This window comes from Harpia harpyja, chromosome 1, assembly GCF_026419915.1.
Source record: "Harpia harpyja isolate bHarHar1 chromosome 1, bHarHar1 primary haplotype, whole genome shotgun sequence".
Lineage (NCBI taxonomy): Eukaryota > Metazoa > Chordata > Aves > Accipitriformes > Accipitridae > Harpia > Harpia harpyja.
Window position 1 is genome coordinate 89,385,528 of NC_068940.1, and position 21,271 is coordinate 89,406,798.

The 21,271-nt window shown below is 41.6% G+C and overlaps 1 protein-coding gene across 1 annotated transcript in view; it reads left to right on the forward strand.

The window, feature by feature from the left end:
- The window catches only part of KIAA1217 (KIAA1217 ortholog), a 377,603-nt gene that overhangs the window by 16,139 nt on the left and 340,193 nt on the right, over positions 1-21,271 (forward strand). The window contains exon 2 of the mRNA XM_052804272.1: positions 402-516. Within this exon, the coding sequence (XP_052660232.1) occupies positions 453-516 (64 nt within the window). The 5' untranslated portion in view covers positions 402-452. The remainder of the gene's footprint in view (positions 1-401; positions 517-21,271) is intronic.

Below are 21,271 nucleotides of genomic sequence, written 5' to 3' on the forward strand. Positions count from 1 at the left end.
GTGAAATAAAGCTGAAAGATAGCATTACAAATGCTGGGAGCTCACTATTTCAGGCATATGTCAACTCCACCTTTGATGAAATACTGAAGGGCAGCTGATGCTTTAGAAGCCTGATCATCTGTTTGCTAACAACTGCTGCAGGGTGTTGCTACTGGGTTAAAAACGTTTGGTTTTGAGATCATTGCAATATTTTCTGGTGCATATAGCTGTTAAATTGTTCATACTTCCAGCTGTAATTGCATTTTAACTAACAATGTTTTGGTCAGTCAACCTTGATGATGTGTTGTTCACAGGGTTTGCAGCTGTGGCAATGCCGCAGCTGTCTGTGGGAGGCCGTCGGTGCCGGTTTCGAAAGGGGCTTCGGCACATTCACTCTCAACTCACTTTTTTCCCGTTTTTAGGTTTCCCGAAGGTGTAGCTTGCCGGCAGCTGCCGTGCTGCGATGCCCCAGCATGCCTCATGGCAGAGCTACCCGGCCGCCCCGCTGGAGCGTGGCACTCCCCTGTAGGGAGCTGGGTAAGTGTGAAACTGCGTCCCCGGTGCGGAAAACGCTGCCTGCCCGCCTCTCTCTCTGTCTTCAGACACAGTGGTAGCTGTGACAAGCCTGGTGACGTGGGCTGCTTTCGTCGGCCCCTTCTTGTGCATCTTGCCATGCTCGCCTGGCTTCATGTACATTGGAAGAAGGTCTGCTGGGTAGTGATGGATGCATGTGTGTTTTATTTCTGATGTGCTTGGGAGACAGTTTCCTCTGGAGAGGTGGTTATGTGTTTGATGGATGGGAAGGATATAGAGGCAGAGTTAATAGGATTTGGAGGTGTTTACTAAGATGTGAGTTGTCCCTCCATCGTCCCGTTTTTCGTACAAAAGGTAAGCAGTGGGGTGGGGAAGGTAGGTTAGAGGAGGTGTGTCTGAAATGTCCTCTTGCTCCCTTCTTTTAAAAATAACAAGTTTCTGGAAAACTGTTGTTTTTTCTGCCACGAACGGTGTTGATTTCCTTCATGCACTGTAAGCCCCATCACACCTTCCATGTCTTGCTAAAATTTGTTAGGTGATGCTACCTGTTATGGAATAATTACTCTCCATGTGGTACTCCATTTGAATCATTTCCCTCTTGCAAAACTAAGGTTTGGTGGGTAGCTGGGACCTCCTGTTTGACCCTCTAAGAACGGCATTTGGCTGTTTTCAGTGCCTGAATTGGAACTGGGCCATGCTTTATGATTTTTATCAGTGTATAGATTATTATGTCTGCTAGGGAGTCTTGCTGAGCCACAGCAAACACTGCTTATGATTCTCATTTTTGGGAATAAATCTAGATATTTATGTGTCAGTGGTTGTGGGTTTACGGATGTTTATCAGCTGTTAGACAGAGTTGTGGACTTCTGGACCTGGATCCTTATCCTAATAGCCCTGGCAAGAAGTCCCATGGGTCTAAGGGGAATCTCTAGGAATTAATCCAGCTGGGCTGTATGTCCAAGGAGGAGGACAATTAAAGTACTGATTGGCATCTTACAGTTTGCTTTAACTGTATGTATGAGCAGGAAGGAGAGATGTATCTGAAATGAAGAAATATTGTCTCTTGGTTTTGTACAACAAAGAACAGTCCAGCTGAATCCTCTTGGACAGTCTGGAGCCTGAATGTGCTAGGCAGAGCTGAGAAGAAATTACCCCGTTTTATGTAGATAATGCAGGCTGATGCTGGGACGGTTCCTTGGACCTTTCGTTTAGGAAGCTTGTAGATTACTGATGGACTGTTGCCCTTTGCATTTAATTTAGACTCTGACAAGAATGCATTTTGATTCTCTGAATTCCCTGAGGCCAAATACCTGCATTTTTGGTCTACTACTGTAGTTGCTTTAGCAAATGCCAGCTCATTTATGCAGTGATTGACATCCATTGTCAGTGTCTGAATTAATGGGGGAAGATGCTGCTGATTTTGAAAACCAGTCTGGTTCTCAGGAAATGATCTTTCAAAGTCATGCTGTTAACCAGTTATTTCCCATCTTGTCCTGTCATCTTGTTTGGGAGAAGATGTTTGAGAGGGAGCGGCTTTTCTGTCTAGAGGCCCATGAATTCAGAGGACAGTCTGAGCCTGTTGTCCTGCCTTTCCCCTGGAATGGAGACTACATGGGCCAGGGGTCTGTCTGCACAATCAGGGCTAGTAAGTTCTTTTGTTAAATTTTGGTAGATCTTCATAGCACTGACTGTGGCCTGTTGTTCTGCTGCCTGAGGGGTGGTACGTTGGGGCAGCTTCTTTGGGAGGACTCGCAGTGGTGGTGGGTGATTGCTGTTGCTGTGAAGCAGTGTGAATTGTTGTGTCAGCCACGTTGATGTGCAGCTGCTTGTGAAATCATTGTCAGCAGAGCACCACCAATATGCTGGTAACAGGCACTTTAACTTCTGATCATGTCCTGTTCAGGGAATAAACATGTTGAGGACCATGGTTGCTCTCTGTGCCGCTGGAGGGATTGCACTCTTACCTGCCTCTTGGGTAGGCGGTGGCTGCAACCCCTGCTCTTTTCATCTTGAGATCTGATTAGTGGAGTTACTTTGTCACCAGGTTTCATGAGACTGAACCACCACTGTTAGCTCAAATGTTTGAAGCTGTTTCTGTTCATCGTGCTTTGCATTCATTATTGGCTGCCTGTAGATAAACTGAGTTTAAATTCACCTTACTGCTGTGTTTGTAGTTCTGAGGGCCAGGCTCTGAGTCTGTGCAAGACACCTTTGAATCTGAAGTACTACTTTTTTTTTTTTAAGTAGGTTTAATACTTGCAAGTGACCTCCCCTTTTGGATTGTGCTGTTAACTCAAGCTGGGAGACAGCAAAGCTTTGAAGTGGGTCTGGGAAGGTGCTGTCTCGGTCTTTCCCTGTAAATCTGGTTAGTGCCACTCCAACCTTTAGTATCTGCTTTAAGCACATCTTTTTCAGATTTTTTTTTTTAAACTCTTTCCACAGTTGATTGTTCACTTAATTTATTTTATTTAGAATAGGGTGTGTTCAATTCAGTAGAAATTTGCCTTATGGTTGTTTTTAATGGTGCTTTTATGTGTGAGTGCTTTCTAGCAGTAGATTTTTTGGGGGGGGTCACTTGGTTCACGTCCAGCCATGACTGGCATTGCATTCACTGTAGGTTGATTCTTGTTTATGCAAATAACTGGTTTTAACCAAATTGGTTATACCAAATGAAATAAGTCCATTTTAGGCAACCTAATCTCAAAATGGAAATGGTTATGTGGGGGGGTGGGGCTGCAGCACAAGGCTGTTCCCCAGCCTCGGCCAAAACTGTGTGGATTTCCAGCACTGAGCTGGAGTTTTGCTTCAGCCCAGTATGATGATTTTGGGGAGCTGAAAAGAAGCCACTGCAGTAGCTGGGTAGTTGGGGGTGAAGGCTGTCGAGCAGCTCGAGCTTCATCAACCTGACACTACTATACCTTTCTCTCCCCTGCACCACTCCCAGGCTTGTACTTGGAGAATCCTGTAAAAATGAGGAGGTTAAAGGGAATCTTGTGATTGTTTATTGCTATTTATTGCTGTTACACTTGCTGCTATGGACATCGACTACATGTATTTGGCTAGTTGCATTAAATGCTCATCACTTAACAAACTTGCATGTTCAGAAGGTGGTTTTGTTTTCACTGCTGTTTTTCAAATCTGTTGTTTTTCCTGGGGGTGGTGGGGAGTGTGTGTGTGTGTGTGTGTGCGTGTTCCTGGATTGCATGATATTTTTCACTTCAGGTTTTCCTTCTGAGTCTTTATCTCTACATACGTATTCACATGGGGTGTTTGTATTGTAAGTGCCCAACTCGGAAATGGGCTTTCCTTGACAGTGTGCATAAGGCACTTGCACCCTGCCTTTCCTGTGCCTGTGTGCATAAGCAAAACAGATGTGCCTGATATGTGATTTTCACTTTCTCTCGGTCATTTGAATGAGTCAGAATTCTTTTACTTTACAGATTTTTGCCTTTGTTCTCAGGACTGTTTTCTCTCCTTGTTCTTTTGTGTGTGTCTGGGCGTGTGTGGTTTCTCCATTTCTTTTCTGCTTTCACCTTTCTTTGGATGTTAATCAAGAGGGAACATCCTAGTTGTATGGAACTTCTCTATCAGCCCTTCCCTCCTTTTTATTAATTTCCTTCCTTCCTTTCAGGGATGACTGTAAACTTTGCCCATCCTTTGTATTGCAGATATTCTCGTGAGGTGATTGTATTGTATGGGAGGAAACTGCATCCTGAGCAAATGCTCAATTTGCTGATCTTTTTAAGCCCTACCCTGTTTTTTAAAAAATTAATAAAGAAGTGTATATATATATATATATGTGAACATGTTTACTTGGTCAGTCTGGATTCCTTCTTGGACCTGGCAAGTCAAGACTTGGCACTGAGAGCATTTCCCTATCTCTGTGGTCATTTGTGTGTGTGTGTATATATATATTTTATTTATTTATTTATTTATTTAATAAAATCTGTGAAGTGATTCTTCTGAAGACTGCAAGGTCTTGAGAGAGGCAGATGGTATGTAAAAATGAGTACTAAAAGACCCTTTTTACCTTATTTTGTGCTCCAAGATGTAGTTCTTAGGAGCTCCTGGATTGTGACATGTTGGACACAGCTGTGACGAAGAGGCCTGTGTTCCTCCTTATTTTTTCCATGCTGGAGCAGATTCATTTACCTCCTACTGTAGCCTCGGTTCTGTAGCTCTCACCACTGCCCTAGTACATTTTTCATGAGAACGTAAAGATGTCTATTTTAGTTGGACACTTAAATTTATTTGCTCTCTGAGATGCCTCCAAGCATCTCCTGCCTCCCCAAGCTGTGGAAATGCTGTGTCTTCCACTGAAATCCCAATAAGGACACTTTCTACCATCATGTTGTCCTGAGATTCTGGGCTCAGCGCTTGCTGTGGGCATGACTTGGGCAACATTAATGCAATAAATGCACGATGCCTCATGGTTAGTCCCAGATCATTATGCTTCTCTGTGGGTAATGAGCCTATACCCATTTTCAAGGCAGGTGCATCTTAAGATAAAAACTGCTCACAGCACATAGCCTGAGAAGCAGGGGTCTCACCCAGCTGGGTGTTGATTCCTACCACCTTGCCAAGAGCTGCTGAAGTGTTATCTTCTTTTTTCACTTGTTTTATTCAGGAGGACTTACAGGACCCTCTGTGGAAGAGAGGAACATTGTCTTTTAACCCTGCCAGTCCTCTACTGGGGTAGTATCTCAAAGAACTGGTTAATTTCATCTTTATTCCTCATTAGCTGCAAAGCTATCTTCGACGCTGACCACCTGATTTCTTCTTCCGAGAAGGATGTTTACTTTCCTCTGTAATGGGAGAGGATGAATCTTGGTCCCTCATGAACTTGAGGAGGATGGATAATTCTTCCAGTGAGAACTGTAGAAGAACACATGTTTTTAGCAGTGGGGGGCATGACTAGGGAAACATATTGGACTTTTCCATAATCTGAAGCTTAAGTCTATCCCATTAATGTAAGGACATGGGGGATGAGTCCTGTATCAGGATAGACAGATTTCTTACTGCTTCTGTGAGGAAGTTTTATTTGCTCAACATCCACCAGCTGATGATCAGTTGGTGTTTGCTGTCCCTGCAAGGTTGAAATTTGTGAGAGTCTGTTGTCATGTATGGGGCCTTCTGCCCAAATCAGACTGAGGCCTCATATTTGGTAACATCATGTGTCAGTCGATTGAACCTGGGACCAACTCCTCACCTCCGTGTTTTTCTGCTGAGGTGTTTTGTTCCCCCTGTATCTATCACCATTTTCAGGGGAATGGGAAACATCCCATCCTGCATGGCTGACCCTCCTCTGCAGGGTGTTTATTCCTAGCAAAGTCTTTTCTTTTTCCCTCAAAGCTCCCTCCCAGTTTTGTGTCAGCATACCACCTTCTCTCTGGGTTTTCTGTTTGGTTGGTTGTGGTTTTGGGGTTTTGTTTGTTTGTTTGTTTGTTGTTTGTTTTTGTTTTTTCTCCTAAGCCTTTCACCTACCTCTGAGGCTGAAATATTTCTGCAGATTTTTGGTTTTCAGGAGGACCCAGGGACCTGCTATGAAGCTGCTAATGTTGGCCACAGCTTGGGAGAGGTCAGTAGCATCACTTAACCTCTGCTGAACACTGGGAGTCTTAGCTGCAGCTCCCTCCCGGTTTCTGCCATGAACCGGGCCATTGCTGAGGTATCTAGAGATTATTTGGCCTTTGAGTGTTGGGGGGGAGAAATTATTTACCAGCTTTTTTCTTTAAAATATCTGGTGAGGTGCAAGGACCAGAATGCAGGCCTATTGGTGCCGCTCAGGTACAGGAGAACATGTGATGGAGTAGAGTGATCCATAGGCAGACAACATTGTAAAATGCAGCAGGTATCATTCGGTAACGTCTGTGGGTGTTTTCTTTTCAAATTAATCTTTGGCATATCCCAGCATTCAAAAAGAGAAAAAAAACATTCAGTGCTGGGATTTTTATGATGAGACTTATAACATGGGGAAAATGTTACACCAGTGAAGTTTGTCAGTGCTATTCAAATACTTTTCTCTGTACCACTTTTATTGCTATCTTAATTTTAAATAAATTGCTCCTGTGATATAAAATCATGACTATTTTGGATCCAATATGACTTTAGGAGAAATGTCTTCAATACAGAGATTCCTTCTCGCCTACCCTTTTTCTGTTAAATTAATCAAGGCTTAAAAAGAATGTGTGAAACATGGTCATAGCTCCAGTGTACAACGTAGTGGATCTGAGTGTTGAACAATCATCATGGCTGTGCTAGAAAATACTTGTGTAAATAAAATGTGCTTTCTTTTAGACCCAACCCAAACCAGGTAGTTTTAGAAGGCTTGGCACCATCTAGACTGTACTGATTTTAAGGAGTAGCTTATTATATTTACTCTCAGAGGAGAACATGTTTAGTAGGGACTTTGTCTTGAAAATTATTTTTAACATGATGAAAAATGCCTTGGCTGTCACTTTTCCCCGTCTATATTATTTGTGATCTTTCATTCCTTTTATTAGTAAGTGAGAGGGAAAAATGGGAATAACATCAGGAAATAGATGAAGGCATACTAAACTGTACTATGGGAACAGTAAATTAAAACATCTGCTTTTGGTTTTTCTGGGAAATCAAGAAGCAACTGGAGCAAAAAACCTGTTAGATATTTTTTTCTTGGATTACACTTCTATATCTGCTGTCAGGCTTCCCCCTACTCCTTAGAGTTTCTCCTTTCCTCCATTTTTTTTTCTCCTTTTCTTGAAACAGCTGCTTCATTGAAACCAAGACTGAAGCCTACAAAGGCTCCATAGCGAATGAATAATAAAGGACAGAGATTCCAAATGTTGTTGATCTGGGCTTGATATTTCTGTAGCGTTTGTGCCTGGTTCGAGATACAGGCGTGACCCTTCTCAGCAGTGCATGTTTGCAAGGCTGGTACGCTGGCTGTGAGGGCACGGCAGGCGCACGGTGAGGCTGGTGCCTGCAGCTGGATGGGCAGCACTTATTTACTGTTAAGAAATTAATATGAACGTGACATGTAGTTCACTGTGAAATATTTTCACAGATGGAATGCGTCTGCGGCATAACCTAGGGATGTAGGCTAGAGGATTGTTTAGCACTTTGCTCAATAATTTGTTCTTTGGCTCCCCTCCTCTCCATCCCCATTCGCACACAGCTTTGGTCTCCTGTTATAGTGGAGTAGCCGACGTGGGGCTCTTCAGCTGCCTGAAGCTTTCCCTAATCCAAGCGTGCATCCCGTTTTGGGGCTATGTGAATGACTGGTAGGGGAGCTGTGGTGGGGCAGGGGCTGGTGGTTAATCCCAGTCCCTGACCGTGAGGCAATAAGCAAAGCAGTGCTGAGGCTGAGGGCAACATAGCAATGTTGGTTTGGAGTCAGGGTGCAAACCTGATACAGCCGCGGTCAGTGATGAGGCCCCCAAATTCCACCATTCCCAGTGAAGTACTTCCCGACGTCTCCCTCCTCCTGAGGTATGTAGGGGGGTGCTCGTGGCTAGTGGATGTATAATTTATGGCTTGCGGATCGAGGCTTGCCAGCTTGGCAGCACAGTATTAGTGGGGACTCTTTTACTATATTTTAGTGGTATCATGGAGGTTTATTTGCTATTCCAAGCTTGTCACTCCAAAACAGATATTAAATATGAAATAAAAATGGGGAGGTTTTTAAAATATGAAAGAATTTAAGCAAAACCCATAAATCTGTCTACCAACTTTTAAAGTTTTTATTCCTTAAATATTAAGGGCTAGAAGTCTATTGTTTTTTTGTGAGCTTTTTAAAAGTAAGTGTGGCTCTTCTGCAAACACCAGACTTCAAGAACTAAGACTTTGAAAGAACCAGATGATATTGTGAGACTCTGCAGGGAAAAATATGACGCTTATAACACTGTAGATAGCCCCTTAAAGTACTCCCTCTGCTTCCACATCCCTTTATTCTGGGACATGAAAGAGAAACCTGAGCCAATACAGGATTACAGAACTAGGTTACAAACCTGGAGCTAGACTATTTGTAGTTAAAGCATCAGAAATGTATTTTATATGCTTATTTTGGTTTAAAAATTTTATGTATTTGGAAAACTCCTCCCCCCATGAGAGTTCTTCCTTTCAAGTAATTAAAGCAAGACAGTAAGCAGCAGACACAATGAATTGTAAAAATTCATTGCTGGTTACAACAAGAATTTGAACCTCATCCATCTGTCATCAAAAAAAAAAAAAAGCCTTTCAAAAAGCAGATGGTCTTGTAACTAAAACAAATCTGGATTCTGGCAGACAGGGTGAGAAATGTGCGTTGTGAGAACAGGGGAAACACTGCACTGGGAACTGTTTGTCTTGGTAGAGTGCTCTAGCCGTGAATACCTCTGCTAATGTTATCGTGCACTACAGTGATCATCAGAGGTCAAAATCAGTAACTTCAATTCCATCTGCAGGGTCACAAGAAATAAGTATTATTTCTGGAGCACAGCTTTTATGTGCTTTTTCTGAAAGGTGTCATCTCCTAATGGGTATTTATGGGCATCTGAGGTGCAGTTTGTGAGTGTTAATAATAAGGGGTTCTGCATAGGAAGGATTTAATCCTAAAGTGGAAATCATGGATTAGCATTGCAAGAACCTCATTCAAAATAAAACTCTGTTTTTACAGTGCTATGTTTTTGCACAAGTATTTGCTCTTAGGGGTGCAGTCTAGCAAAATTCTTAAATTAACAACTGAATTAGTAAATAATGCCAGATCTCCATCATTTAAAGGTACTTTAGATGATAGCAAAAAAAAAACCCCAAACACCAAAACCCCAAACAAAACAACTTGCTGGGAGCTTATTTCTGCCTATTACTCTTCTGTGTGTTTTACCTAGGTGAAGTTGTAGTTTTCTGACTTTATTCAGGACTCATTCTCCCTAGGAATCCCTGAGTCATTGAGTCAGATTCATCAAATTAATGGGCTGCAATGGATAAGTAAAACTCAGCGCTGCTTGCATGCTTGCCACAGATAGTGTAATCTATGGCTGATAATTGAAATTCCTAGGGGCTGTACCTCTTGCATGTGGCTTGGACCTGAGTAGCCCAGCACACTATTAAAAACATTTTTATAGTGACTGACTGTTCACTCAAAATCACATTGAGCCTTCTCTCAGACAGCAGAAATGCTCTCTGGAGTTATTCTAGCCTCTTCATCTAGAACTAGCAGCTTTTTTGATAGTACGTAGTGGGAAACATTCTCAAATGCAGTTGAAAAATACAGTAGCTAGCTCAGACACATCCTCATTTATAGTAGGAAAACTGTTAAGTACTTCAGGTCCAGCCTTAGGCCCATCCTATGTTTAAAAACAGATTAGAAATCTGAAGATAAATATTTTGGTAACTACACAGTTGCTACCTCCTTATGTCCCCCAAAGCAGGAAGATGATCATGAACAGGAAGGGCATTAGCATCACGTGGAGTGTCCTGGGTGGGAGCCTGCTTTCTGCTTTGCAGTGCTGGTTTGTGCTGCTGGCTGAGGCAGAAAGCAGTGGGATGCTATGTGCAGTCTCTTGGGATGAGTTTTATGCCCAAAGAGGCAGCACTTGCCATGCAAATACAAGAAAAGCGAAACCAAAATCTTTTGCGTGATTGGTGAATATGTAGTTTGGTTTAAGTGAGCAGTCCTCCTTCTCCACCACCATTACATTAGTACTTTTTTTTTTAGTGTCGTTCTGTATCTTATGTGAATCTTAAAGTATGTGAGCTTTTAGTCTCACTAAAATATATGAATAAAAGATGTGAATATTGGTGTGGGCTTTTCTTCTGAAGCACTGGTGATACTGTTCCACGGCTATTGTATTGATGTGCTTTAAAAATAATTCCTTTTAATGCATGTCGTTACATTTCACTGACCCACAGACTGAAAGTCAGAGAATGTCCTTAGCTTGATAAGTAAAATATTAGAGGGAAGAGATCCAATTTCAAATCCATTCTCTGCCCTGCTCACAGCAGAATTTGAACCGCGGTTTCTCACCTCGGGAAAGTTTGTGTAGAGCTGGGCTAGACGGTCTCCCTTGATGCTGTACTGAAGGTGCATCCTTCGCCATCAGTAACTGTTCTGTTCCAGGAGCTGGGTTGTGATCGCTGGGGCACTGCCTGGGACAAGAGGCCTCCCTGTCCCACCTCTTGTCCTAGCGGGGTATGTACATCCTAATGCAGAGCCCCAAAGGTAAGGGGGAAAGGGGAGTCTGTGTCCCGCAGCACTTGGTATCCTATAGCACTCTCCATGAGGATGGGTGATACGTGCTCAGGATCCCCTTATGACGGGAAGGAGTTGCATGCATGTGAATCCTTCACACTGCACAGCTCTTACATTTGGCAGATAAAAGAACAAGTCAATACCTCCTTTTCCTCCTGCTCCTGTTAGCTACAGACTTGCACACGAGTGAAATGTCCCGGCACGTGCGGCGGTGCAGAGCTCAGCCCCTGGTGCCGACTGGAGCAGGGCCCAGCTGCTCGCCCATGCCGGGACCTCGGTGCACAGACCTGAATTTCAGTGCCTTCATCTTCCAGCTGAACCCCATGCTGCTGTGGCCTGTCCGAATGGCATAGACATACCTTGTTTAGTGTCAAAGGGAACACTTTAAGCTCTGGTTAAACTTAAAGTTTTCTTTTTATTGTGGTGAAATGCTGTTTTGGAGGGTTCCTGAGTTTGTGTGTGTTGCTTTCTATATGACATAGCTACCAAACAAAATTAATAAAAATTGAAGAGCTCTGGGTGCAGTGTTGTGGCACGGTGTGGCACAAGTTTATACAGGTATATGTTAACATATATTCGGTTTTGCTTATTGTCTGTTTTATTGCTTCAACATTACATTTGTTTAAATATTTAGTCTTATTTAAAATTAATCTTGCTCTTCTTTGGGATGCTTGTATATGTTGAGCCACTGTGCTGTTTCTCATAGCAATTCTTTGGTTCTTTGTAGCAAGCAGAAGAGTTACAGCTGTCCAGGTTAGTCATCACTGCTGCAGCGCTATCCTCAGTCAGTTGGGTTTTGTTGAGGACGAGATAATCAGAAAAGCTTGTCTTCTGCCAGGATAGAACAGCTTCCTCCATCTCTTTTGGCTTCACTGCGAACAAATCAAAGCAAACCGCTGTCGGCTGTGGAAGGGCTGTAGGGTATGAGGGCAGCTGAGCCCCGTAACGCCGCTGCTGCAGGATGCAGAGATCAACCCCAGACAGGATGTGTAACACTGGCATGGCCCCGCTTTCCAGATGTGGACCCTCATCCTTTAGTCACAGCCTTGGCACGCTTTGACTGTGCTTATGCTGAGCAGTGAAGCTACTGAATTCAGATTGTGTGGGTGCTGTGATTTGAAAATTTATCTCTAGTTTTCTGTCAATCCAGTGTGCTGGTGTAAATATTGCTGTAAGAAGCTATTTCATTTCTATACAGCTCCGGGAGTACCTTTAGATTGCATTTCAATGTATTTTTTTGTGGTCAGTAAGAATGTGCTGTGTTTCTCAAAACTAATTTATTCAGATCTGCTAATGGATTCAAAAAGAAAACGAATTTTGCAATTCTGTGTGTGTGTCAGAGTATTCTTGCTCAGACCGATTTATCAAAGAGTTTGACCCCAGCTCCCTGTCTGTAGTTGTTCACACCTCTCAAGGGTGCCTTTGTCCGGCTGTTGATGCAGTAATGTCTTGAAAATATTAGTGGAAAAATGGGGTTTGAGGGGAAGATCAGGCTTACAGTCTTGAGATAGTAGTGAAGGAAGGAAAAAGGTAGCAATTCACAGGCATTTTTGCTATCATAAATTTCTGTGAAGTTCTTGAAGGAAAATGAGTTCTAGATCATGTTTTTTTCCTTTTTTTAAAAGGAGCAAATTGAAGCCTTCTGAAAATCTGTAAAATGCATCAGTAAAAGCAGTATGTCTGAGGACCACAGCCCCTGAAGGATTGCATCTCTCATTTGAATATCTCTGTAACATGTTATATTTAAGATCTTTCTGTATTAAGAGGTCTTTGGTGCATCCAAGAGCAATTTTTAGCTAAGTAAATAATATGGTGAATATTTTTCAGAACATGGTGCTGCCTAGAAATTTTGCTTCTCTAATATGTTTTATAAGGATACTTTTGTAGTAAATATTCAGTGTAAGTTAAATTATGGATTGGGGAATCAGATCCTGCATTAGCAAGCCCAAATTCTGCAAACTCATTCTTGGCTAAGCCCCAGCCTTTCATGCAAAAGGCAATTGAAATGGGAGAAAACAAATACTGTGGTTGTCTTACAGCAATAGATTAAAACTATCCCACACTGGTCTGGGGAACAGTGTGGCCATGAGGGAAAGGGTGATAACTTCAGCTGACTTTAACTTGCCAGATATCATTCTGCTGTCTCCTTTAATATTAGCTGTTGCAGAGCTGTGATTAAGTGTTCTCCCTCCTGATAACAGCTCACTGAAAAGTGGCTGACAGGTAGAAACAGCAGCCAAACTGCTGCATGGTTTAGAAGGTGTTTGCTGATGCACAGGCATCCCTTGTCAGCGTTGCTGATAAGCTTTAATGCAAACCGCCACCCAGAATTTCTTTGGCAGCCCAGTGAATGGCCAGATGAATTGTGCTATGCACAATGTGCTAATTGGCACAAATTGGCTACACTTGGTTGGGAATGACAGGGTGACTGTGTATGGTGGGGCTTTTTTATAATCTAGTTCTTATATACTTAGCTTGTAGCATTTTTGTTCTGAGAACAGGCATTTAGACTTTTTTGTACGTTGGCAGCAAAGGGAATTTTCATTAACCTCAGAAATACTGTTGATTAACTACAATACAAAACTCAAAGCAATTTTATTTAAAACTAATTGAAGAATGCAAGAAAAATTTCTGGATTACAATATGAAGACCTTTTATACGGTTGCAGTGTTTTTAAAATATTATAGCAAATATTTAATTTTCCTTTCAAAGACCTTGTAAAGACAGAAGTACCTTCTATCCAAAAAAGAGCTGGCCTCCAAAAGCTCACAATAGTGTCCCTTTGTGTCCCCTCAGAGATGAGTAGGATATCTTCTGTTCCTTCTTCTCAACAGGCAGTGTGTATTGCTTTTTCATTTTCTACCCTCCCCCTCCCCCATCTGCACTAAAGTATTTCTTTAACTGTTAGAGCAGTTCAAGCCCACAAGATGGGGGTATAAGGTATTGTATGCAGAAATGGGGAGGAGAGTGAGTGAGTCTGTCACCTACGTGAAAGTATTTAGGAGAATGAAGCCCTTCTGCTTAAGGGGGGAGCTGAGCACTGTTGAGCTATCTTTGGTAGTGGATGGAGATGCTGGGGGTTTCCCTGACATGGAGGTTACCCCTGTGGCACCTGCAGCTACGTGTGGGTCCCTGCTGCGTGGCGCTGGCATTGGCTTGGTACCACCCATCAGCGATGGTAGTGACCCATCAGACTTTGACAACACTCAGCTTCAGGCTGCAGGGCAGACATGGCAGATGCTTCTGAGCTTCTTGTCTTTTCATGGTCAGGAGCCATAAGGCACTTCTAACACTGTCCAGAGAGGCAGGAATGGAGAAAGGAGACTTGCTTGCTGCTCCTGTTACAGCATATAAGCAATCTGGCACAAAACAGGCTGCTTCTGCTTGCCCCAAACTAAAGACCCATAAGAAATGCAGGTTCATGCTAGTCTCCGCCTGTCCTTTCCCAGCCAATTTATGATGTTGATCCTAGGACCGTGTTGGGTATGCTCATTTCTCTTTGAAATCCAAAGCTGTTACCTTTCTGCCTTCCTCCAGCTGCAATTTGGAAAGAAGAATGAGCGAGGTACATAGGCATGGGAGTTGTGAATATGGATGTGATGGCAAAAACATTTCATGGTATTATTCTTTGCTATAATATAGCAAATAATAAAGTACTCTGTAGTCATAACACCACATGTTCACTATGCTGGGGGAATTGGCAAAGACTGAGAGAAGGAACAGTATTAAGAGAAAAAAGTATGTTGGCATGTTTGGTTTCTGTGTCAAGAGGCCCAGTAAATGAGGAGAGCGAATGAACAGCGGAAAGAAGATTCTGTATAGACTGTTAGTCAAATTGTGCTAAATCGCCTTGTCAATTGAAGGAAAGCGAATGGAGAGGGCAAGACATTCAGAGAGATTTGAACAGCACCTAAAGCAGGAAACAAAGATGTTTAGAGACTGAAAGGTTGTTTTTTTTTTTTTTCTTCATTTTTATCTTTTATACTCCTAGTGGTAATATCCTGGGTTGCTCTTTCATCCAGCAGAAGCGATGGTTGTCACTGTAATACTGCGCAAAGCGCAAGACAAATGAAAGAACAGTCTGAAGGAAAGAGCATGTTTCTTCTGATTAAGAAAATCAGTGGACTGACTGCCATTCAGCTTCCTGAAGCAGAGCTGCATGCACCGCTTATTAACTTTGTCTTTTTTTTCTTTTTTTTTTAAGCCCCTTTTTAAAAGGAGTATATTAAATGTCAGGAAATAATTGTTATATAATCCTTGAAGAATCATGCTCTTTAGTTTAGAGTTGTTTAACTTTTTAGATTTCATCTGTTTTAAATCACAATGAAACCTTAGGTGAGTCCATAAAAGTACTTTCAGATATATCCCTGGTTTTCTTATTTATTTAGTTTTTCTTAATACAGACTCTCCTTTGCGGTTTTCCACTGGGGTTCAACGTAAATAGGACACAAATATCAGAGACGTACTCTCTTACAATAAACCTGTTTATCAACATTCTTGGCTGCTTAATTCTGAATTAACCATCTGTGGCCTTTTCTTGCAAGTGCTAAGCATGGCTCTGCAAGCTCAGTAGCTGTGGCCTTGCTTTCATGAGCAGTGAGTTGCTCTGTGGGCTGCGATCTGAGCCTCTGTGTATCCTCCTGTTCTCCGATGGGCCATCGAGAGAACAGAACTGTTTGTGTTTCTACAAATGTGCTTATATCCCTCTTGGCTCTGTGCTCGGTGCCTGTGAGCGGATCTTACGCATGTGGATTCAGCTGCCCAAGTCGGGATTTAATGGAACTGAGATCCTGTTGGCCAAATATATTTGGGTTGGGCTTTTATCTGGGTTTTTTTGTCCTTCTCAGAAGCTACAGACGTTCTCTTTGGCAGCAGAGGAGATGCTATGGGGGGCAAAGCTTGGAGGTTGTACAGAAAGCCCTGGTTTTTGGCAAGATGTGGCATTTCTTACTCATGTGGTCATAAGATTTGGACTTAAGATTTGGAATTTGCTTCTTTCTTCCAAATTAGGCATGCTGGTATCTTGGCCATGTGCTGGGACTCTGGTGATAGCTCGTCAGTTCTCCACGTTACAGCTTCATTGTCATCCTTGTAATACAGGCATTTCACCTGTAGGACAAACATTTTCTGATGTGTCTTAAAGAGTCATTGGGCTTGAAGTGGGATTGAGGGAGAAATGTAATGTTTTGTGAAATGCAGGTGATGGGACTGGATGATTGAATAGTCCCTTCCAGCCTTAACCTCTATGAAATAGTAGAGCTGTTTTGCTCAGGGCTTGACTTTGAGGACTGATTTAGCACCGTGCCCCACAGAAGGATATGGCATGCTTTGGAGGCATTTTCCAGGCTAACCAGAGAGATGGAATAATTACCAGTTGTGCAGATCATTAGAGGCCTGCTGTGGTATTCAGAGAATGCTAAAATAGATGGAATAAAATGGGCCTTGTCCTTTTGTAGCTGCTGAAAGATTGCCAGGATGCTTCTTGAAATGAAATGTAACCGCCCCATCCGTCTCTTCTGCAGTTTTAAGTTGCAGACTTATGTTGTCAGAGCTGTACATCACTTTTCATTTTTGATGAGTTTATTTGATGCTGTTACAATATATTTATATATTTTAAAAGGTTTTGGAGGGTTCCAAATTGTTGTACTTTGATCAGATGCCAGAAGTTATTAATGATAATTTGCTGCTATTTTACTGTAAAACTAACAAATGCAGGAAGTAATAAATTTTATGTCTGAAATTTCACATTAGCTGGCTAAATTTCACATTAGCAATGAAGTGCACATTCATCGCAATGTCCTTCAAAGTGCAATACAGAGTAACTTGCTTCAAAGCAAAACTAGTATGAAGTGAGTCTGAGTATAAGGGGGACCTTTTCCCCCTCCTTCTAATGTATGGGGTGATAATGTATTCTGTGTCCTGGGTGCCTGGTGAAAGCTCCAAACTCCTGTCCTAATAGTTCCCATGTAAAACCAGCACTGCTTCCTCAGCTGGAGTACAGGTACAAAAATTCAGGTTTAGGTTATGTTGCCTACTGTCATACAGTACTTAAGTTTGGCAGTTAACAGTGGTTTAAAACACTTTTTTTCTCAATGCTGTTTCAAACAGACACAATTTTGCAATGCCATTTCCATTTTTTGCTAGCTTTCTTTCGAAAGATTGTATTCATGTTTCATTAAAAAAAAAAAATCTTCTGAATGGGGCCCTCTGTGCAATAAAATTTACATCTTAAACTATACAAAAATTCCTACCTCCACATTAGAAAAAAAAAAAAAAAAAAGAAGAAAGTACAGATCACTAGAGAGAAGCACTGAATTTTCTAGGCTTGCTTTATCCTGACATAAGTCTGCTGAAATTGAATAGCTGCATCAGCAAAACCAGTTTTTAGTATGAATTGAAGACTCAGACTCAGTCTGCAGGAGTTTTGGTTGGGTTTTTTTTAACTCCTACTGTTCTGCATCTTCCATTGTTCGAATGAAATCAACAACAAATTTTGTAGGCCACCTATTTTCCTGGCTTCTGTCTTTCTGCCTGTCTTTCCTTTTCCTCCTGATCGCCCCTGCTGTTCCTGGATGTAACAGAAAGGATGTGTCTTCTTGCTCCTCTGCTGGTTACTGTAAACTTGAAAGAAGAGCTGGCCCGTTGCATGGGACCCAAGGAGGAAGAGGTGGTGGTGAAGTCCACTTGCCACCGCGTGAAGCGGTAACAGACTCTGTGGTTGCAAAGGGGTGCAGTATTGCCCGCAAAGGGGTGCGGTATTGCCCACAGGTGGCCGCTGGGAGTGGCTGTGATGGGGGTATTGAAATGCTCTGATTGATTTTTGGTAGCTATTGAGATTTTACCCAGTTGCCTTGTGTTGCTACCTACAGCTTCATCTCCAAGTCTTGTGATTGTGGGAGATGCAGCCTTAGTTCTTCAAATACCTGTAATCCCTTGCCTTTGTCATTATTGCAGAAAAACATGAAGATGGAAACTGTGAAGGATGAAATATCTAAGACCGAACGAAAAAAAACCTCTGAATTTCCTTCTCTAATAACCATGAGTCATCTTTTTCTTGGGTCATGACTTTTTTCCAATGCTTAGGGTTGGGAGCACTGTTCGAAATCAGTGAACAGCATAAACATGCTGTTGTGTGTGCTTATTTTGTGACTTGGGACCATGATTCTTTTAATTTTCAGTGAATAAAGAGCTTTATATGGTGAAACTGCATAATGGGAACTGTTTTTTCCCCACTTGATGGGAAACCATTTTTGTTCCTTCTTATTGTGGTTGTGACTCTAGCAAGAGTCTCTGTCAGAAAGCAGTTGAGATGTGCAGGAAAATGTCCATTTTGTATTAGATTCATAACTCTGCTTTTAAATTATCTAGTTCAGGTACTATAAAATAATGTAAATAGAAAATAGAACAGGTATCAAGTGTATTATTATGCAAAGGATAAAATAATCTTCTGTGCCATACGTCAGTTTTGTAGTCTTGCACCCTACACATGCTAAATCTCAAAGTAAATATTTTGAGGTCTGGTCATAATTTTATTCATATTCTCAAAATCTATCTGCAGTTTGGGCTTTAAGTATGTATTCTGAAATGATGTTTCCCCAAAGACAGTTTCATTTACCAGCTTTCTAATGTGATAACGAAAGGCCTAGTGTGAGTTTGGAGAGAAGGTGAACCGATTTGCGGAAAATTGCTCTGGAAATTACTGTAAATGCAATGTAAATGTTGTGCAATTCTTGGAACTTTCAATGATCCTGGTCAGCAGATTAACTTTTTATCAAAAGAATCTACTACACTAAAACTGTTAAAAAAACATAATTTAAAAAAATGTGTACTTTATGTGAAACTGTATCAGTCTTACAATTCTGGTTGACTAATCTCTTCTTAACTTAGGTACTATGAAGCCCAAGTATTGAAAAGCACAGCTGTATGTCACAGCATAAAGGACTCTGCTGTTGGTGTGTGTACCCAAGTGAAATCGGAGAGCATTTACTGGTGTTGTCCCTTTCCTCCCTTTTTTTTTTAATGCATTGGTGGGGGGCACATGTAACACATGCTCTGTCTTGCTGGGGCTCGAACATCTTTTGGTTAGCCAAATTCCACTCTGACGTACAGTGACAGGAGTTCACCATTAGATCTGTCAGTCTTCTTACCCAGAGCTGATCTTGACCCTATTTCTCTGTGCAACCAATTCATATAAAACCAGATGCCAACAATCTGTATTAACTGTGAATTAAATTCTTATCAAAATGGATTGCCCCAGTTTGTGGCGAAACAAACAGCCCATGTCTCTCGTTCCAAAAAATGTACCATCTGGCTGATAAAGCTGATTATCCAGAAGTGTTACTAAAAATGTCTGTGTGTCTACAGAGAAGCAAATAATTGGCCTTAGGAAGAAAAAAAATCCTGCTGTTACTTCTGAAAGTTATGCTGATTGATATGGTGATTTGTTGTCCCAGAACGCCTGAGGATGAGGAGTTGTGTGTGTGGGAGGTTGTTTATGGGGTGGGATTCCTTCACCTGTGTGTACGAGAAGGTCTGCGTTATGAACCTTGTGTGTGCAATGTACTTTTAGTCCTCTTGCATTCCAGCAATGCTAACTTTTATAACCATAGAACATAATTATCCCTAAGACATGCCTGATACTGTTGTGGGAGCAATTCTGAAGCAAAATGACTATAATATGGCTGAATGAAGAACTCAGATGGTTTCTCTTAAAATTGAAGGGCAGGTCATGTCCAAAAAAGAATTAAATATTAAATGAGGGGGGAAATACGTTGGAGCAGAGCCCAGATTCTAAAAGTAAATTGTTGAAGACTATAACCTGGTTTTCTCAATGAGTATTAATCCAAATTGTGTATAGCAGATATGGCGGTGAGTAATAGTAGTTAAGCTAAGGATCAAGAGTCCAATTTTCTTCACATCTTTCTAGGAAATATACGACCTAGTGTTGCATAGCAACAGTCAAAGGTATAGCAATATTTGCACTTGAAAATCTTCAGTGCTTTGGGAAGCATTAGATGGCTGATGAGATAGGTAGTGAGGAAATGGTATTATTCTCTCTTAGGGTACTGGTTTAAATTCAGTCTTGACGGTAGTGGCTGAAGACCATTAACATCTGAATAACTAGCTAGATGTCTGCAAAATGAGTTATTGGTCTCGGTCCAGTTTTCAGAGCACCCATACTCACATTTCAAAAAGCATTCCTGTAATTGGCAACGTTGTTGGTGTGCTCTGAAGGCAAAGCAGATACAAATAGCTGTGGAGGCAGCCACAGAGCTCTCTGCTTCAGAGCACTTCTGCCCCATCTCAGAGAGCTCCCTGCTCTGGTCCTATGGCCAAATAGAGGAGTTTCTACTTTCCTAGCTTATGTCTTTTCTCTACAGCTGTGTGGTAAACCTGAAAGCACATTATTTAAAGTTTGTAGGATCCCTCTATTTTCTTTGCGTTTTGTGTTAACTGTAAGTGTTTCGAATAAAAGATGCTGCTTGGGAGTTTTTCATCTTCTGAGATCCTCCTAAATTATTTTATGTTTAAATTTTTCAGAATCAAATGTGAGTTCCCATCGAAGGTAAGAGTTTTCCAGAAATCTGCAATCTCTGTGATACCAGTTTTCAGAAGTTGTGTGGTGTTCTTACCTTGCACACCTGTAAATCGTTGGTCTGAAAATCAGGAGAGCATCAGAAGAAGCAGAGGAGTAAAGCTGCTGGTACCACATGACAAGAATTTGGAGTGCCTTAAATATGATTTGGTAGTCCTGTTCCTACATTAGCTGTTTATTGCTCAAAATTTAGCAGCCTTTTGTCGGAACAGCTTGTCAGATGCTCAGTATCGCCTGAGCGCTTGCTGTAGCTGGGCTAAGGGATGTCCATGGTGGAGTAACTATGAGCAAAAAGTGTAAAAACTGGCAGCTAACAGCATATGACAGTCATAGGACTACTTGCTAGATTTTTTGTAAGCTTCTAGTTTTACCTTATTTTACTAGTATTTAATATGCTTTAAAGGAAGTGTGTGTAGTAGATGATCTCCAGGGTAAATCCAATACAATTGAGAAGTGTGGAAGGGCTCGAGGATGTCCTTTACCCCATGCAACTTTCACTTAATGCTAGTGCTGACTCTTCGTTTTCTTAACTGCCTAAAGTAAGCTTGGTAATGAGCTCCATAAGAACATTTATAACAAGAGAGAGGTCCAGATTTAAGATCTACTGATCTTTAAATAATCACCTAAGAAAGTATTCTGTCATTGACTCCAGTTCATTGCTTTAATATAGGAGACCTCAGGACATACCTAAATTAAATGAATGACAGATTTACAGGACATCTTAAACTATTTTTTTCTGTAGAAACATATCTTTGAATCTTAAAGTAATTTTTAAAAGTTGTAGCCATTTCTGAATAAAAAAAGATTTATAACTATTCTACTTCTGTTGCTTTTCCTAAAGGTGAGAAATTTTTATGCCTAATTTGACTGCTAAGGTAGTAGCAGTAGTGCGGAAAGGTGTTTATTAGTAAGGTCACTCATATTAGCAAAGTAAATAAAGGGACCCCCCCCCC